This window comes from Hippocampus guttulatus, chromosome 5 (genome assembly GCF_054856545.1).
Source record: "Hippocampus guttulatus isolate MCC_2025c chromosome 5, RoL_Hgut_1.0, whole genome shotgun sequence".
NCBI classification, from domain to species: domain Eukaryota; kingdom Metazoa; phylum Chordata; class Actinopteri; order Syngnathiformes; family Syngnathidae; genus Hippocampus; species Hippocampus guttulatus.
The window spans coordinates 13,003,125-13,023,643 of record NC_141265.1 but is presented as its reverse complement, the minus strand read 5'-3'; the positions used below and the strand labels follow the sequence as shown (position 1 = coordinate 13,023,643).

The following is a 20,519-nucleotide window of genomic DNA, read 5'->3' as shown; positions in this document are numbered from 1 at the left end:
ACACACACACGCACACACACACACACACAAATAAAACTGCTGCATATTTTATGTTTTACTTTGACTCCATGGTCACAACGATGGCCAATCAGAGCCGGTCGGCAGGCCGGATGTGCACCACGTCTTGGCTGTATTTTGGCTAGGTTTGACATATCATATACTGTATTGAGAGAGTGCAAAAGCAATGGATAACACAAAATTATACAAACAGTATACCAATCCCTCTATGTGTTTACAGTAAACAAATCAATTTTCTTCAACCCAAATTATCATTGACAAAATACATCATTAATCATGCCCAAATATTTACATGATAAAATGAACCTACAAACATTTCATTCTGCATAAAAAAGCATGTTTTAATTGGATTAACATTCAATAATCTTCAACTAAAAATTAAAACTAAACTTAAAACTACTCTCAGCTGAACATGGATGGCGCTACACCAGGGCCAGTCGAGGCTCTCACTATCTCAGAAATCTGTTTCATCCAAGTTATGCTCCTACAGCATTTGTTTGATATTACAAAATCTATTTTTAATATTGGTCTAACACCCCTTTTGCTTCCGGAGAGAAAAAAAAAATCCTGGAGCCGTCCCTGGATCTGAACGACTGTATTTCCTGTTTTCAATCTTCTTCTTTAGTTAAATTACAGTGTCAGACTAAATAGTGTGTTGCCATGAAGTGGTCAACAGTGGTACTCAAAATTAACAGGAGTTCGATGGGATTTGATTGGATTATTTAATCGGAAGGATGACATTTGAATTGAGCACAATTCAAATAAAGTAGCTGTCCTAATGTAAAATTGGTTATATGTCATTATTACACAACGGTATCCATAAAATATTACAAAATACACACACACACACACAACAAGGATGGTTGGATGAACAGTTGGATGAAAGACGTGGTGCAAATACAGGTGGTGACGGCAGGTACAGAAGCTGTCATAGCACATCCAGCGCCAACAAAAGCAATAAACGGAAGTCATCCCCTGAATGCGTTCCCTTCACGCCGTGCGCAGGGTCGAGAGGGCTTTGAACAGCTGTCTTGTAAAAAGCAAACAGTGGGTCGCCTGTCACAAAAGCCGCTGTTGCTGGAATGCCCCACCTTTCAGAGGGCCTAATCCCAGAACACACTGCTGTCGAAGCCCATCAGGCAACGGGCCAGAGATGGGCCTTCCTGCCCTTTGGAGGGCGGGTTAGCAGTTGTGACATTGGGACGGGGGTGGAGGGGTGGGGGGCTTGGGGTGCCGCGGGTGCTTCGGAGGGGACGAACAGAGGGGATGACAGCGCTTTTGTAAGAAGAGAGAAGAGTTGTGCTGACTGAGGGCAGTTGTGTAGTTGTCAGGTAAAGATTGCAAAAGGAAGCGAGCTGCAAGTGGATGACGTGAGCACGAGTGGAGACAAGCTCCCTCTGACGATCCAAATGGAAAATGTTCATTTAGTACATTCACTCAGAAAAACGCATCATGGCAGAGTTTATTTAGCATTTTCAGCTATTGAATTCGATTTAGAAACCTACAATTGTTGAATTATTATTTTTAGATTCATAGAAATCAGCATAAATCTGTGAATTTCAAAACTAACGGAGGTTTTGGAGTACAGTAAATGAAGTTGCCTTCCATTACGATTGCATCAATATTTCAGGATGTCTCTGCTTCACTTTGGCATTAGGTAGTAGTAATGCAGGTGCCTTGTGTTGCCCACACAGCATTTCTGATGGTTAATCATTACACAGGTCTTCCCCAAATCGCCCCCCCCAAAAAAACATGATTGTATACACAAGTTAAATCATTTGAGCTGTCGTCATCCCGTTTCACGCCGCTAGCCAGAATGTAGAGAATGCTGCCAAATTATATTGTTTGCATGCGCTTGCGTCTTACCTCCACTCGTCTGCATGCTTCTCTAAACTGCTGCAAATAAACAAAGCGAGGGATATCATTAACATCACTTGGGCGGTAGTGCAGAAGCCAAAACAACAATAATCACCGTGGCATGTAACAAATAAAGATGAGAATCAATCAAAACATATTGGGGCTCACAGTCGAATATATAACAGTAATAGTTGTTTATTTTCACTAATGGACAGTGTACAAAGGATGCTGCGCTGTGCCAACAAGGTCAACCGTTTTATATAAATAAAGAAATGCACAGCTTTGTGGCGAAATCACAGCTTTCCACTTTAAGGAACATTCTGGTACGTGGGGGGTGCGCGAGTGTGTGTGCGTGGTATTTGGAATTCATGCGCTTGAATGACCTGTGTTGTTCAAGTTAGGAATGTTATGTTAATCTGCTATTTCTTCCGAGGAAAAGAAAACACACACGGACACACACACACACACACACACACACACACACACACACACACACACACACACACAAAACCCCACGAGCGCAGGAGAAGTGCTCTTTGACCTTTATGTCTTGTTAATCACTAAAAAGTAGAAAGAAGAAGGAGGCCTGGATGGTTCTGCTACGTTTACATTTTGTTTCTAACAGCCCCCTTTCAGGCCATCGTGAAAAGAATGTCGCGGTTATAAGAAAACGTGGGCGGACCGGAGGGCCAAACATGCAGGTGTGGTGGCCCGGTGAATGAGGTAACATAATTTCTAAAACGGGGGGGCGGGCAAATAAACCTGACGGTTCATCATAGGGGATCATCCAATTTCCAGGCTGTCTGTCCGTACAGGGGGGTTTATCCCCTGTCATTCTACACTTGCCAGCTACAACTCTTCTCTTCCACAACTCTTAGCCATGTGTGTAATTTAAGGACAAAAGCAGCCTTGGCATTACCTGTTTTTCACAGTTAATGTTGAATGAGTGATTGAGAGAGAGAGAGAGGTAGCTAGCTAGCTAGCCGGAGAGACTGCGCCATCTGTATGTCAATGAACGACTCTTGTTCACATTTTGGTCTTACAAAAATGATGGATTTGTGGAGTAGTTGCTAACAGAAAACACACCATTGCCCCCCCTGCGCTGATGCCGACTCTTGAGCCCAGCAGAGAAGCTGCATATGGCTTTACTGAGGCCAGAAAAGTGCTCCCAAGCAGTCTGGCCTACTAAGTTTCAGGTAAATAGGGCAGGTGCGGCCGTCGGTAACAGAGTGTAAACGTAGCTTTACTTTATTGATACTAACTGATGAAACTCCCACCAAGCTAATATAAGGAGGGGGTGAGAGGGAGGGAGGGAGGGAGGTGAAAACCAGCAATTCCTTGAGGATAATTCAATTCTTTTGAATGCCCCTCACCCACCCAATATTCAACTGAAAGAGCTGTTGGATTGATTTTTGCCATTTGAGACCGTAATGACGGATCATTAGAAGAGACAAATTGGAGACAAAACCTAAGCACCTGAGAAATCTCTACCCGTACCTCTTTTTTTATTTTTTATTTTTCGCTTTTGGGTGAACAGAAATACAATGGAACCTCCATGGTCAAACACGATGTATTTTGAGTTCTGTTATTTAGATTTTTTTTCCCCCCCCAACTGGAAACCATGGAAATAGAGCTCATCTGTTGTGAGTGTTTGGGTTCCACAACATCAACAACATGAATCCTTAAGTTATATTTTAACATTCTTAACTGTCAAGAGTGGAAAATTATGCTAACTACTATTTTAAAATGAAAAAGGAAAAAGACTGATAGAAATAAGTATTGATTATAGTCAGGTTACCTTAGAATGTTTTCTCTTTACAATTTGACCGTTATTGTTTTCCACATACAGTGGCACCTTGAGATAAGATTTAGGCTGTTTTTTTTTTTTGGACTGCAAGCAATCTCAGAACTGGAAATGCCATCAATATGTTTCAGCCTCCTAAGAGGAAAACAGCAAAAATCAAATGTTTGTATGGAGTTTTTAATAAGAAAAATATAAATCTAGAATATTTTAAAAAAAGCGGAATGAAAATTCAATGGAAATTAAACCGTTTTTGTCACATCTCAGTTGGACGTGGACATTGTGCTGCTTGCTCCTTTTGCTCAGACATAAAGAGTGACCACAAAAATAGTCAGAATTTCTATTTAGTTCAGACTAAACATGGAGATGGTCTTCAGTTCCTCAGTAAGATGCAGTAATATTAGTCATTCTTCACAGAGGATAAAAAATATATGGCTGTGAATGTTGTTATATTCATTTTGTACATTGATCTTTCTACAAAAAGCCATAAGTTCACTAAGTCGAATGGCAAGGCACCACTGTATGTCAATCTTTTGTTCTTTTTCAAAAGAGAACGATTAAGCATAATCACTACTCGCCGCACATTTGACTTTTTGACATTCTTTGTGGACAAAGAAGTCAAAAGCTGTTAAAATAAAACATTAAAAACAATAAATCATGTACTCACCCTTGATGACCAGTGACAAGACACAGTGAAGACTGTTTACAGCTTGCACCTGGGAGGAGAGTCTTTTCAAACCAAGACAAAGTCGACTTCGCGCTATATATCCTGTTGTAATTTTTTTTGTGTGTTTGTTTTTTTTTTTTTTGATAATTATGTTGACCAGAAAACAGACGCTGGTCTGTGGTCACGATCACTTCCTCTTTGCTTATTTATACTGTGCTGAACACTCGTGCTGAATTTTTGTACATTTTTCAAAGTAGTGACATGGAGAGCAAAACGTTGAGCAAGGAAGCAGTCAATCGGGGCTTAATCGGAGCGCAGTCACTGCTGTTTGGTGTAAAAACATCTCGATACAAAAAAAACGTGTCTCTACATTACACGACACGTGGCAATTAAGAGTAGAAAATGTATAAAGCTAAATTATATATTTTTTTGCATATTTATACGTGACGCATGATCAAAACGCAGCTGCATTTATGGAGGTAGATAGCAGAGAGGTAAAAATACACAGTATACAGAGGTTGCTGTGCTTTGGAGGAGAAAGGGTGGGAGTAAAATCATCTGAAAGATTTTAGCAAGATTAGCTGCGTGTGTAGTAAGCAATACAGTGCAGAGTATGAGGTGAAAGATTTAAAAAAAAAAAAAGTGGCAGGATGCGGCTGATCTCCTTGAGTAAACCCATCCAGGAATTCTGGATTGGAGGGGAGGGGGGTGTCTTGACTGGCAGGGCTCTGCACTGTTTTGCAGAAGCTGCTGAGGACAATGTGGTCCTTCGACGTGGACGTGTGCTGGTGACATGGCTGCTCACACAAAAAGGACAGAGTAAGAGGGACATCGGCAGCCTTTGGACGACGACTCTCGCACCCACGACCCGTGGCAGCCTACGGCGGAAGCTGCTGACCAGAAGGTTCTAGAAAAGGCAGCAGAAAAGACAATTGCCTCTCAATACTTTGAATGCCGCAGCAATTTTAATCTGTCGTTATGTCATTGGTTGTTTTGTTTTTGGGTTTTTTAAACCATCCATCCATTTTCTAGAATTTTCTCAGAATTTAGAGTGTTCAATCAGCTTGACATGCATGTTTTTGGAATGTGGGAGGAAACCAGAGTACCCAGAGAAAACCCACACAGGCACGTGGAGAACATGGAAACTCCACACAGGAAGGCCAGAGCTGGAATCGAACCCGGTACCTCTGCACTGTGAGGTCAAAGCACTAACAACTGGACCACTGAGCCACCAGTTTTTGCTTTTGTTTTAAAAAATAAGAAAAATAGCACCCCATAATGTTATACTTTATAAAAAAAAACAACCATGACATAGTGAAAGAGAATGTAACGAATTCAACACTTTTTACCATATCTTTTACTTTCAATGGACATTATGCTGCTCCTCGTGTCCGCCTTGGCCACCGGGAGGGTAATATAATACCGATTTTGAAGGAACAGAAGGAGCTTCATTTCGTACATTGCACCTTACGTTAAAGTCTATCCTCAACAAAATATACAAACAGTTTGCTTTACCTGGTGCCTTCAAGGCCGTCTCCTCCACACCGGTCTGACTTGGACATAGCATCACTCTGGCATTCTGCGCACACCAGCCTCTCTCTCACCAGCTGGGCACTCCACAGTTTAAGTTTGCACGCCGCACTAGCTTGTTTCAACCTCAAATATACACAGTAGCTAGAAAAAAATAAAAGAAATTAAAAAAGGTAGTTAAGTTATACTGTGTGTACAAGGGATATAATAAGTAAGTGACTTTTTTTTATTGTTTGTAGCTAATCGCCTGGTCTCTGGATTGTGTGAATTTAATCAACTAAGTAAAAGTGGCAACTGGGATTTGGTTAACTCATTTACCGCCAGCCGTTTTTTCAAAAGCCGAAATGCTGTTGTTGCTGCTGCCGGCAATGATAATAGGAGACTTCCGGTGTGTGAACTTGGCTCGACAGTTGGAGGAAGTCCATGGCAGCAAGCTGTGTTTTAATGGCACCCCCGAGGCAGACAAAAGAGCAATCAAGGCTCAGATAACAGAGCAGCGTCATTTGAAGGTGATCCAGCAGTGTCATGTCACCTGCAGCGTATCCTAATATCAACACAGCTCCGCCTGCGCTCCGGAGACAATAATAATGTGTTCTCTGGCAGACGCTTTGTACTCCCACTCTATTTGTTTTGTCTCTCATTCAGTCATCTGTGACAAAACATCATTCCCATTGAGGGTTTGCTCTGAGAAAACACTTCCATTTCTTTTTTTTCTGAAGTGAGGAACATCTATTTTTTTTCCTCCTTTTACAAGGACTAAAAATACGAAGTCAACTTTTATTTTCATGTATTGCATGATCTTTAGTAGAACAGTTAGCGTCTTAACTGGAACACGTAAGAGGGAGCACATATCTCAAAATTAAAGCCACATTTAAAAGGAAAAGTTGCCATATTACAAGAAGTATGATTAAAAATACAGTCCTCATCTATAATGAGTGACTATCAAAATTCCCAAGCAAACCCTGCAGGTTGAGATGAGCAGCAAAAATGAATGGAGTGGTGTAGCTATCAGCTACACATTATAGTGCTTAAATGATAACAGGATCAACAATGATATTTTTTCCGGTAATATTTTGACTTCAGTCTCACAAATGTAGAATTATTTTTTTTTTTCCCAAACTACGAACATTGTTGCCAACAATTTGCCAAATTGGGGAAGAATCTACATTACCTATCGAGAGGCAAATCCTCCCGAAAGCTCAGTTCTGACTCTGACTTTGCAAGTAATTATTCCTGACAACATCAGGTACCTTTCAATGGACCAGAGGACACTTTTAATCCACTTCCTCATCCGTGAATGTCTTATTTTCCTGAGTAATGTGCCTCCAGGGCCCTGATAGTCAGTGGAAACACGGGAGTCCAATGTCACTTTTAATCAGTGAGAAAGGCGGTAAGGTCTTCTTGGAAAACAGCCATGACTTTTTATCCTCGTCTCTGAGAACATCTGCAATCACGGCAAAAACCACATCCAAGAAGGACGGCTGTACTTTTGACTTTTTTAAAACCGGATTACAGAGGCTTTAGGACTGTTCATTTTACAGCCAAAGCAATCTCAAGGCTCTGGTTGCTATGACAACTTTGGCCTTGCCACTTCTCCTTAAGTCTTATTGGAGCACAAAAGTTGAATTTGTGGGATGAATGGGAAGAAACCATTTATTGACTATCGCTGTATCCCAGATAAAATACGAGAAGGGTTCACATCAAGCCAGTGAGTAAATGATGAGATATGTCGATGTAACATGAACACAGTTGGACTTTACTGTTTGGCACAAAACAGCTGGAATGAAACGCTCACTGATTGCATGAATGATTACACAATGGAAACTTGAAGGGCCGGTGATTTGAAAAACACCTCATTCGCAATTCACTCAAAGCTCCAAATTCACCCCCCGCTCCGCAAAAAAATAATTCATATCCCACCCTTCAGAAGAAGAATCAGAGCATTATACAACTCACTGCGGTTGAATAATTTTACACTTGCATCAAGAATAAAATGAGTGAAAACACATTTGGCCAAGGTACTGATCATTTCTATTCACTTCCATAGGATGGGTTGTTTGTTTGATGGAATTTTGGAAGCGGGTATTGCGTGTTTATCGACCTTACCTGGCCTTCTCCTCTTTCAGCAGCATGTGAGGCCTCCTCCAAGGGTCCTTAAAGTTCCTCTTGAAGGAATCCGGAAGGATCTTTGCAACCTCTGCAGGCCAGCATGGCGGTGGAAAGACGGTGGCAATGCAAATAAGAAACAAACAAAACAACGAAGACAGCTTTTTACTTTTCCTCCCTACAATTGAAAGTCATCCATGCTCGCCAACTTGATCCATCGATTGATTACCAACAGATGACAAATAGCACCAATCTGGTGGAATTGTCACGATGTACATTTTAGTGTTTGTACCTTTTTACTTAAGTCAATACGTTAAATCTGTAGTTGTAGTTTGACCAAAGTATTTCTTTGTACAATTATTTGTACTTCTGTGAAAGTACAGAGTGGGCATACTTAGCGTATGTCATCCATTAGTATTTGTCGCATGGTTCTGTTCAATTCCGAAGACAGTGATTGCAACACAGCTGCACACAAGGCTTCCTGGAACATGCGCCGCCTATACAGCAAATGTGTAACGGATGCCAGAGTGCCCCAGAGGAGTGCATTAACACTTAAAAGAGTAGCGCGCTCACCTTTCGCCGAACTGCATATTTCGTTGTTTCCGAAGCACCCGCGGCGCTGTTTGAGATCCGGGCAAGGCATTCCCCCATTTCGAGGCGGGACAGACACTTGGCGGCTCCTTTCGGTGCTGCCTACCCCACATGGAGACGTGCATGACGACCAGGGGCCCCATGAGCCCACCGCACAGTCAATGGCTGCTAGGGAAGCACACAAAAACAGAGATTTTGAAAGTTTTCTGATGCTCTTGTGCTCATTAGGCTCCCGTGTGAGCTGGATTGGACTGGTCGCTAGTCAATCGCATTGCTACAACACATCTTCCTGTTATTTTATTTTTTTTAAGGCTCATAAACAGATTTTACTATCTTGTAAAGGTGTACACAGGATAGTAAAATCAGTTTCAGGTAAGAGGCAGGTCAACAAGTGAGTTGCTCATTGGCATCCGCTCATGTCAACATCAGTACAAGCAGGAAGTGCGCAAAATGGCCCCCACTGCACTTTGTGTCTCTCTGGTTTCACTCCATGCCACAACTTGAAAACACACACACAGAAGCAGCAGGAGCAGCAATCAGGCTGAATTAGCCACTTACATCAATTGAAAGAGGAAGTTGTGCTTGATCAAAGGTAAGCAGCTCCGGCGGGAAATCTGTGACATTTAATAGCAGCCGACCTCTAACATGGCTTCTTTTTATGCTGGAAATGCACACTCCGTAAACACAAACAAAGAAAGGTGAGAGGAGGCACACATCGATTGACTTTTGTGCTCCCGGTGTTCTGAATGTTATTTTCAAGCATGCTAGATTGTTTGTTTAAAAACCAACAGTTCTTTAAGATTAAATACAAATATATTGAAACTTAAATACAACTGAACTGTTCTGAAGCAATGATTCTTTCGATGACTTCAGAAAATTCGTCAAGTCACAGGTCGAAATAACACATCCATTCCCACAGACAGCACACCACCATTTTCAGCTCTTGGTATCTCACTGGCAAATCAAGAACCTCACTGATATGGACAACTACCTGATCCAGGGTAGCCAATGTCGAGTATTCGTCTATTGAGTGGATCATCAACCTTTTTTGGAGTTGTATTTCTGTTGTAATATAATTTTGAGAACATTTGTTTGGCAGACCTCAAAAGAAATCAAAACTCAGGACTTTATTGTGAAAACAAATAAAATTACAGGTATTATAAATGTTTTAAAGGAATAGCTTATTAGACATTTCTCATGGTTGATGTACAGGCATAGCATACCATAATTCATTTCCGGTTCGGTTTAGTGAGTTGATGTTCTCGCCGGGAATGCAGACCCTTGTGAATTTTGCCAGCTATTTTGCTGATCAAACTTGTCTGTTCTTAACTTTAACGCGGTTCCAGCCAGACATCTGTCACAGGTGTACTTGGTCATCCAAGCATTTAATTCTGGTGTTAAAAGCAGTGTCAATACTGTATTTGGTTAGCTTAGCAATTAACATGGCTTCTCCCTTTGTCAGAACGATACATGAAATGTAGCTTACTTTCTACCACACGGGCGATGATTGCTGACTTCGCAGTGACTCCGCATTGTGGTTGGCCCCAATACGAGTCAAGTAAGAGCCGCATCCTATGCCACCATCACAAGTCTCGTCTCCTCTCTCGGAAGGCCAAGTTGATGAATGTTAATTAGTGTAGAAGCTTTTATCATTCAAGATTTAAGTAAATGTGTGTACTCTTGCAATCTTTGTCTCAAATATGTATAGTATGAATACTGTTTATATGTCTTAAACATGCTGGTACCCACATACCCATAAATGAAAATTCCTTTCACCGGGGGTTCCTGGTCCCCATCAACCGTGAAAAACGAGGGATTACTGCAATTGTTTTAGAGTGTACTGCTTGAATGTTTCAAATGAGAGCTAATTTGGGGAGGGTGCCCGACACGCCGACAAAAACCTCTTGTTTTCTCCATGCTGGGTGAGAGGTCAGAGGTGGTGGCTACGAGCCAAGCGGCGGGTCAGACTGTAAGCAGGGTTTATCACGTGGGTGGCGACTCTTGTCTCTCGTCGCACTGCCCGTACCAGAAACAGAGAAAAGGACCACCGCGGCCAGGCAATTACCTCCTGACCTTTGGTGGGCTCTGCTCACAGGACGCCATGCTGCTACGGGGCGGGGGTGTTCACCACCTACCTATCCCCCCATCCGGGTGCGGGAACTCGCCGACCCTATCCATTTCATTGTGCGCTCTTTTCACCAAAGGCCTTAATTGGTCGTGTGGCCCACAGCAGGGAGAAACAAAGTGTGCGTGTGTGTGAGGGGAGGATAAGAAGAATGAGCAGGAAGTTGGCTCCAGATGAATCAAAATAAAAATACAAGTGTGTTTTTTCCAGGGAAGACTGCAAATGGAATGAGCCCAAGTGGTCTGACAAATGAGTATGTGTGTATGTGTGCGGTGATCTGGGAAAGGCGGGTGTCAGGTGGGCAGCACTAATGTGCAGGAATGCAGAGATTCCAAAGTGGCTTTGTGGACTGGCCGTGTCACTGAGACAGCCAGACCCCGACCCGACCATGGTGAATGAATAGAGCGCTGCGGCACCTTGAAAGCTTTCTCAATCCACACACACACGCGCGCGCACACACACACGCACAATGAAAATGGAGTGGCCACGCAGGGAGTCACTCCTTAATTCATGGTTCTTCATCCTCTCCTTCCCCTGAATGCACCCACTTTCCTCATTGTCTATTTGCTGTTCGTAATTTTCGGCCATTTTCACGAAGTTGTTTTTTTTTTTCTTCAAAAAAGTGCATTTGTTCCTAGTTACTATAAGGTCAAAGGAATATCAGCCTCTTAGTCTATCCCCACTGTTGGTCTATTATTTTGAGGCTCGAAATAAATGGTTTCGCATCACAGTTGCGCGGCAAAATTAGCATTTTGCAAAGCAAAATTAGCATTTGGCGCTTCATTAAAACACATTCCATAGCAACCTGAGAATAAACAGCCGAGGTGTCACAAAAAGCTTCGCTGGGCTACAGAGCTCACGTCACCCACCGCAGGTAGTTGGAGCTTGAGGCACAGCTCAGGGAACTTACGATGCAGCAGCTAGCTAGCAAAGAGCTTCAGCTTGCTACTTAATTAATTAATTAATTCCATCCTGTATGATTTATGTTCCGAGAGTTATTATATATTTTAAATACAAGAGAACATTTACTTAGTTATTTACGATTGTATTATTATTTTAATTGTTGTCTTTCATTGTTTACGTCCTGCACTTTCTTACAGCTGTGGTTGTTGTGTTGAGCTGTATGAATATAGCTCAGCGGACTATATTATTATTTGACAATTGAAATATTATGCAATTCAGGTGCCACATTCTAGTTCTGAAATATTTTGAAGTGACTTCACTGAGTTGAATATTAAGACAAGACTAGACGCACTGGAGGAGAGCCTGGCTGAGCCACATCCAATGTGGTCGACATGCTGGTCGCCAAGAAGGCATGGTGCCCATATTGGATGTGGCAAAGTTCCGGTCAAATGCAAGAGCTAAACGCAAGGCAACTCGGTTCTATTTAAACCATCCCCAGAGATTTGCACTCAAGCGAATTTTATTTGGGTTTGATTTGAGATTAACCAAAATACACAGATACACAAAGTTAACCAAATTTTACACGGCAACAATGTTTTTGGTCCACACAGACAGAAATAATAATAGAGGGTTAAAGGGTCTTGCTTGGAGGCATTTCCAGTCATTTTGCCTGGCAGAATTTCACACAAACATCGTGAAATTGAGCGAAGCACCGAAAGCGTACCCCTAAATCAGCATTTTTGTCCTCCTGGCTTGTCGCAACATCTCCAGTCAGGCTCTGCCATAATTGAGGCGCAATCTACCTTTTCAGCTTACTCGGCTCTCTTTTTCTACCCGGCCTCCATTCTGCTTCCATTTTAGAGTGTTCTGGTAAAGGACTTTATCTCTTTCTCCCTTAATTACCTTCTTCATTCCCTCCATCTGTCTCATTCTAAACACACTTCCACCCCCTTCTCTTCAGGATTGCACCTCCTTCTGGCTGATGGGACCCAGATGTCCAACTGTTGTAGGGGGGACAACAGACCCCCTAAAAAAAACTTCCTCTGACACCCTCCCAGCCGCAGGACTAATAATAACAGTTTTGCACAAAAATGTTTCCTTGACAGAAAAACAACTAATTATAAAGGCTCAGTGGTAGATGTAAGGTGCAATCGAAGTACCGAACAGGGGTTCAAAACCGGTCCAAGTTGTAGTCACTGTGTGATGTTTTCAAGAACCGTCACGAAGGGTTACAGCTTAGTCCAAATTGAATGCTCCCATGAAGATGTTTAAAAATTTGAGAAATATGACGCAGTAGCGGCGTCTTGATAATAAACAAGGTGTTTAACGGAACTCCCCCCAAAATTTTTTTAAAGATTTTGCAAGCAGAAACATGCGTGTATCACAGTTCGGGTGTACAGCTGCTGGTCCAGCTGGCCCGTTTCAAGCCTTCTCGTGAAAAACATCGACTCTGCACGTGGGTCAAAGACAGGAACGTGGGATGGAAGACAGGAAGAGTGAGGAGTGAGCGTCCGGCTCAGGATGTGACAACGTATAGTTTGGCAGAAGCGAGAAGAGAAGCAGACGTGCCAGAAGAATGATGAGCGAGCTGCCGGGGCAAACTGAAGGCAACAACTACCTGGCACCACCATTTTGTCTTGCATCACTGGACTGAGACTTGCCAACTGTGAAACGCTACAGTGCTCTCAAGTGATTCTGACACAAGGTTGGAATAGTTTGAAGATTCACTTCACGGTTTCTAAAAATTAACATTCATGATGAAATTAAAAATAAATCGCAAGAAAATTCAAAGGGTTCAACGACGGGTGAGTGGAAAGTGCGACGATTCGATTCGGTTGGACTCAGTGGGGATTACGATTCCATTCAATGTGGTACAAGAATGTATGATGCAATTACTTTTTCGTTGTCATTTTACAGACATACATGAATGAACTTGTCAGTCCCGTCAATGTGCCATTTTCTACTCTCTAATAAAAGACGCACCTCGATGTATTTTAAAGTGGGATGATGCGATTAGATTCAATTTGACGCGCACATCTTTTCAAATGAATTCAAATTAAAAACGACGCTTGCAGGAGGTACAATACGTCGCTTGTAAATTAGATCTTCGGTCAAAAAAGCTTGGGCACCCTTGCTGTATGGAGATGAGGGGCGGAGACTGGTGACATTGGTCTCCAGTCCCTTAGCCAATCAGGATGCAGCCGTGAAAGGTGAACCGCGTTATCGGATTCACTCTAATAAATGTGCTCAAATTACCTTTTGTAATATTATTATTAAGAATTAATGACTGGAATTTATGTGAAGAGCGATTGTGCCATTTTCTCACAAAAATTAGGCAAACAGAAACATCAATATGCGACTCTTCTCTGCCACTGTTCACAATATCAAATAATCACCTCCACAACATTCCCAGAAAATCACAATGGCCCATCACTGATGAACTATTTTTTAATTAGGCACACAGGATACCCGTGCGGTCTTTTGGGGCTACCTGGTCTAACTTTTTGTTTCTCAAATTTGTCACAGACACAGAACTTAATATGGAAAGAGGTTAACACAAACTACAGGTGCTTGCCGCTCTTTAACTACGGACACCAACTGGCTAGCAACGACTGTCACTTTCACATCAAGGTTCAACGATGTATTAACTGTCACGGAAGTTAAGAGAGAATCATAAGATCGATAAACCGTATTATTATTATTACAGTTGCGAACGTGGTTTTGCCATTTGAATAACTCTACGTATGCTAAATTGCGACTGACTGTGGGCAACTGGCAACCAACACAATGGACTGGTTGCCAGGCAATCGCACGGCTCTTAGCAGACAGAGACAGACAATAATTCACGTTCATTTTCCTACCGCGAGGATGTTTTTGTGCGCCGGTGTCAAACAAGGTGGCCGTGATGGCAGCCAACTGAGAAACCAATGCTGGGTTGCAGCTGCTGCGGTTTCCAGACATATGTTGATGCAGAGGAGACCTGCAGCATCGGAATCTGATAAGTCCAGGTGGAGTCTCGTGTGGAACGGAGCCAAGGACATGAGATGGATTTAGCATACACAGGAAGTCAATGTTTTTTTTTTTTAACCTCAAGATAGAGCAGACTATCTTATCAAACTGGCATCCTTTAGGAATATTAATGAATCCTGCACAGAGCAGACAGCGAGGACATTTTGTACATTTGTTCAGGGTCATGAGTGTGTCAGAGCTACCTTACAGATGATATATTTGTGCACTGTTTTTATTATGGTGACAGTTCTTTCTACTACCTTGGCATTCTTGGAAATTGACTTTTCGTAGAGCTGAACAGTGGAATAGTGGTGAGCGCGTCTCAAAGGTTTGTGGTTTGAATCTCTTCTGGCGTGGAGTTTGCGTGTTCTCCGTGTGTTCGAGGGGGTTTTGCCCTCGTCCTCACTATTCCTCTCACAGTCCAAAGACATGCATGATGGTTCAATGAAGGCTCTAAATTTTCCAGATGTATGACTGTGACTCACCGATGCCGAGTTTGAAAACCTCCGGTACTTTTGATGAGTTACATTTCATTTAACAAACACAATGACAAATGCAGATGATGATTTGCCAGTGTGTCAAATTGCCGCAGTAGGGCACCAAGTAGTGGTGAGAAAGACTAACTCAATATCAGAATTTGTTTTGCCTCAAGTGTCTGTGGCTGGTATTGGCAGCCTTTATGAGTACCCGATACCTTAAAATAAGGCCAGTATCGGGCAGATACCGATACCCTGTTTTTGGTACTTGCCTATCCCTACTCGCGACCCTACTAAGGATGAGCGATATGGAAATTGATAGTTTCATTATCATTTTGTAATATTTACAGTTCTTAAAATGGTGAACCTGGTGATTTTGTTCACCGTACGGTGACAGTGACCTCAACTCAGCTCACGAGAAGGATCACTTAGCAAATGCTGTACAATTCTTACAAATAGAGGCTACAACCTGATTGTTGCCTCGACCAGGTTAAGTTTACTATCAAACTAGACATAAAACAAAGAATTACACAATGTGTTTGTAATACGACATAGCTTTGCTTTTCGGTTAGCTAGCTTAATGCCAACGCTGAATAGCATCTACGTTGTTGCGCACACCAGAATGCAGAGTGACAAAAACGGTTTGATTTCTTAAAATTCTATTGTCCATCCATCCATCCATTTTCCGAACCGCTTGATCCTCACTAGGGTCGCGGGGGGTGCTGGAGCCTATCCCAGCCGTCTTCGGGCAGTAGGCGGGGGACACCCTGAATCAGTTGCCAGCCAATCGCAGGGCACACAGAGACGAACAACCATCCACGCCCACACTCACACCTAGGGACAATTTAGAGCGTCCAATCAACCTGCCATGCATGTTTTTTTGGAATGTGGGAGGAAACCGGAGCACCCGGAGAAAACCCACGCAGGCCCGGGGAGAACATGCAAACTCCACACAGGGAGGCCGGAGCTGGAATCGAACCCGGTACCTCTGCACTGTGAAGCCGACGTGCTAACCACTGGACTACCGGGCCGCAAATTCTATTGTTTTATGTTTATTTAATTTTCCTCATTAAAATACACATTCTAACAATGTAGTTTTTATCATTATGAATATGTTACGATTTATACGGAAAGTTGACTTCTTAACAGAGAAATTTAAAAAAAATGCGAGTAAAAGTTCACCCAGCAGACGCTAACCACTGTGTCAGAGAGCAGCTTTCCCTCTCCACTACACTCATCTACACCAGGACGATTCAACACCAACTCGGGCTGCTTCCCTGAGGGTACTCTGTGAGCTTGACACATGCACACGGTGTGGATCAGCTTCTGGCTGGATGTGACGTAACTTGATAAAAACCCACACACACTCCCTGAGCTTATAGGGCAGTTTCACTTGCTGCAAGGTGAAAACAAGAAGTGGAACTCAAAGAGCTGGGTGGGGAACTTACGAACTTTGGAGCATTTGAGCCAGCCTGTCATGCAATTGTAAACAAATAAAACTTCATGGAAACTGACAGAAAGTCAAAAACATCTAGATAACAAGTGCAAATATAGCACTGTGCTAAGATCAAATACAGAGAAATGTATTTAACCAAACAACATCATTTGCAAAAATCTTAATGCTAAGAAGACAATGCCAAACACCAGATATGGGCTAAATGGGCTAGATCAGTGTGCTATAACCCTTGAAGCTATGGATATTTGAACGCAGACAGTACACAAACACAATACTGACACGCATATCATTGGTGTGAAAGATGAGTAAAATGACGGTGGTTTTGCTGGAGTTAGTATCCAGAGAAAACTCACCGAGAGAAGACACAAACTCCACAAATAAAGGGCGGAGCCCAGATTCAAACCTCAAACCTCAGAACCATGAGGCAGACATGCTCAACGCTAGCTCACTGTGCCGAATGCTCACCCTGCAATTTTAACAACTCATAAAACCTCAGAGGGACAGTTAGAAAGCCAATAGTGATTTCACAAATTCTCATGATGTACTGTAAAAAAATATATGATAACTTTAGTATACTTCAGGGTTTTATCCATGATTGGAACAGTCACTAATAACACAACACATACCGGTAGATTTGATGATAAGACACAGAAAACCGCCGCAACCAATAATAATAATAATGACAACAATATAGTATATAGCAATAAGTTGTTTTTCGCAGAGCAGAAAGAATATATTGAGTATAATAATATGACGGCTGCATTTCTACTTCTGCTTGTGTTCAAGGATTACAATTGACATCAATGCTAATTTCATTAGCCCTGCCTTTTGTGTTAGTTAGCATTAAGGTGCCATGCATATGAGAATATAATGAAAATGTTTTTCTCTTTGTTTTCTGTTTTACAGTACATTTCCCTAACAAGATGTTTTTTTGTATGGGTCACGCCAAAGTTGAGTGCACCTACAGTACATCAAGTGTGTAAGCTAAGTAGGGGGCAGGCCAATGTTTTAATAGCGCTTGGAATCCACCACTCTTCCCTCCAGATGCTTGTTAGTAAGTACTTAAAAGACAACATCCAGCAGCACACAAACTCTTCAATGTTCCCTTGAGATGTTGCCACACACCATGAGAGCGGACCCCGTTCACAGTTTTTTTACTTCTCAACTATATCCTAACCATCTTTGGCTGTGTGTTTCCATGGCACCCCTGCACTCCTTTGTCCAAATATAGCAGTCAGCAGCATGACTTCAGCCTTATGACCCCAGACTTGCTTGTTGACCATTTTATGATATTCCATGACTAAAAATGAAGGCCTTCCCACAATGACTTCAATGGTGACGCTGCATTTTGGGCAGGTGGGGCAGTGGACTGTGGTTCTTAACAAATAGTGTGTAATTAGTGCTATAAAAGAATTTTAATATCACACGGAACAGAAACAAAGTCAATATTATGAGGAAAAAATGTGAACGAGGGAATATCACGATACAGCATATAATTTTAGAGAAAACTCAGCATTTTTCTTATTCACATGACATGACTTACGGCCTGCCTCGTCCAAATTCACATGGCCTTCGAATCTATCCTTCAAATTTGGAAATGTAAAAGTATTGTATTCCATAACTGAGATATAATTGAGCAGTGATTCTTTCTGCATGAAAAAATACCCAATGATGCCTTAAAAGTACCTAGCTACCTTAATGCTAACATATCCTGGAAAATACCATTGTCATGCTAACAGTTAGCGTCGTCGATATTATCGGTTTTAGAAGCAACGGATATTTGAACACAAACGTTGACACAATGTATCTAAACAGATAACATAACAATACTCACAGGCATATAGTCTTTGTCCTCAAAGAAAATTTGTAATTTTACTGCATCTTACGGAGCACTAAAAGTGGAAGTTCGTTGACGTTTAAGCGGTATTAGACTGCTTCCTAGTGGCCAAGCTTGGCAGCACAATGAACTTCAACATCGTCGTAGTAATCATTTTTATAGCACATACTTTATAGTTAATTATAATACTAAAATATTATATATCATTACTTTGTTCTTTTTAATAAAGTACAGTATTATAATGTTATTTTTCCTTATTGAAAACATTTGAGGTGTTATAACAAGGCAACACTGTATATCTGTGGCTTCAGTGTTTAAATTCTAATTTATAACACAGCATTTTTATTTGTTTAATTGAGGAGACCCTTTTTAACAATTAACAACGAATTGAACGTGGGCATTCAATTTTGAAAATTTGAATCTGATTTACATTTTTTTCAATGCTGAAATTCAAATTTATGGCAAAGTTATGCAGTAGTTACAAAGTTATTTGGCGACTCACCAGAAATTTGGCACACACTCTGGTAGTCGTCGCAGCAGTCTCCGGTTTTGTGACAATAGGTGTCGCAGTAGCATACCGTCTTTCTCCTGGTGTACTCGAAGCAGTCGTTGTTCCGGCCGGTGCAGCAGTTGGGGCTGTCCCGCTCTCGGCAGCCGGCCTCCACTCGGGGCACCGTCAACCCGCACAATAAAGCCAAACATCCGCACAGTGACAGAACAGATCCGAGAAGCGCAGAGCTCCGTTGGTGCGCACCCATGACCAAGGTGCTCCACGCAACTGCACAAAACTACACAATCTTCTTCTCCAATCTGGGTCGGTCTTGGGGGGCAACGTGTTTTAAAAGAGTGCTCTCGTGGGTCTTGTTACATGGAAGAGAAACACAGCATGGCGCTGCTCCTGGATGGGTGACAATGAGAAGTTAGTGATGCATAATAGTGGACCAAGAGCGCGCACCAGCTCTCCGCTATGCGCTCTGGGACACGCCCCTTGGAGCTATTCTTGCGTGTTCCCAAACTTTTACTGTACCCCCCCCCCCCCCCCCCCCCAGCTTTAACTAATCAGTACCGGGATGCTTACAACGTAATTTTTTTTTCTTAATGAATGCAAATGGCATTATAATCTGTTCCAGCACTCCTCAAAATACAACAAAAATCGTGCATTTTAACTCTTTCAATGCCAACAATGAAAAAGAAAAGAGTAGTTTTTGAGTGCCAACCAATTGAGAGCATTCTCACCGATCTATCAAGATTCACGGAATATTGTTTTTTGGTTCTATGTAAACACAGAAACTACCACATTAAAGATTAGACTCCGTTACAAAAAACAAGTTTTTACCTCATTCTCTTTCTTCATAATCAGCAGTAGAAAATTGTTTTTCCCAACTACATATCATTTGCACAGTATTTAGTAGTAGCAGTATTTAGTAGTGTGTACATGTATGTGTGTACGTTACATCATCGCTTCTACTGTTAAATATAAACAATCCCTGTCATCTTGTCATTCTTTTGTGACACTCTTTGCAGTAGATTTAACATGAGAAACACTTAGATCAATCACAAGCTGCTGGTAGAATTTTAAGATGTCAGCCGTCAAGCATTGTTTTGATTCATGGCGATACAGTATCATCCAAAAGAGACCCAATGCTGCCATGTTTTTTTTAAAACCTTTCCCAGCATACAGGATCAGATCATGCAGGAATTGGTAAAGACTTTTCTCCGCCTATCCCCATAAAAATGTTGACAGTGATAATTGGCAGTGATAACTCCACAATACCCAGACGGATATGCTGTTCAATGACAACTTCTCAATACCTCCCAGCTCAACAGTACGGCACTATTCGTCGTTCTAGTCAGAGGATAAAGAACATATGACTGCAAGTCACACACATCAAAGCCGAAGAATCTGCGTGAGTGAAGCACAACATTTCAGTTACTCCATGCATTTATATGCAAATCAATGGAAGATTCGCTTCCCAAAGCTTGCTTGCTCGTTGCTTTGATGATGCCGACACAAAACGAGCCATGAGAGATTTGGCCCATTTTATTGGATTAAACATCTCTGCACCATCAGAGAACAAAATGACAAAGGGGAAATAGTGATGATAATAATGATGGGCTGAATGGAGGCTTCTCATAAAACCTC

At 41.9% G+C, this 20,519-nt stretch overlaps 1 protein-coding gene across 7 annotated transcripts; it reads right to left on the bottom strand.

Moving 5' to 3' along the window:
* Positions 1-1,227: 1,227 nt before the first annotated feature.
* On the bottom strand, positions 1,228-19,334 carry LOC147205113 (somatomedin-B and thrombospondin type-1 domain-containing protein). Of its 7 annotated transcripts, XR_015101026.1 has the most exons (8): positions 18,879-19,334; positions 8,553-8,738; positions 7,980-8,070; positions 5,859-6,017; positions 5,149-5,250; positions 4,344-4,392; positions 1,885-1,914; positions 1,230-1,415 (listed from the first exon to the last, which is right to left on the bottom strand). XR_015101026.1 is itself a non-coding variant. In XM_086112358.1 (7 exons), the coding sequence occupies exons 1-6, from the start codon at positions 19,132-19,134 to the stop codon at positions 4,380-4,382; spliced, it is 807 nt and encodes a 268-aa protein (XP_085968484.1). In that variant the 5' UTR covers positions 19,135-19,334; the 3' UTR covers positions 1,228-1,914; positions 4,344-4,379. The 7 variants fall into 7 exon arrangements, 6 of the variants coding, with proteins under 6 accessions (XP_085968484.1, XP_085968483.1, XP_085968480.1 ...); XM_086112358.1 differs by having other exon boundaries at positions 1,228-1,914; XM_086112357.1 differs by lacking the exons at positions 1,230-1,415; positions 1,885-1,914 and having other exon boundaries at positions 2,053-4,392.
* Positions 19,335-20,519: the final 1,185 nt, after the last annotated feature.

What these genes read in the sequence shown, in the direction of transcription:
- LOC147205113 (XM_086112354.1), bottom strand. Translation starts at nt 19,134, where the DNA reads ATGGGTGCGCACCAACGGAGCTCTGCGCTTCTCGGATCTGTTCTGTCA. An exon ending in GAGTGTGTGCCAAATTTCTG is followed by an intron (nt 8,739 to 18,878) that starts GTGAGTCGCCAA and finishes GTGCTTCCCTAG; the next exon opens with CAGCCATTGACTGTGCGGTG. An exon ending in GACGGCCTTGAAGGCACCAG is followed by an intron (nt 5,251 to 5,858) that starts GTAAAGCAAACT and finishes TGCCTTTTCTAG; the next exon opens with AACCTTCTGGTCAGCAGCTT.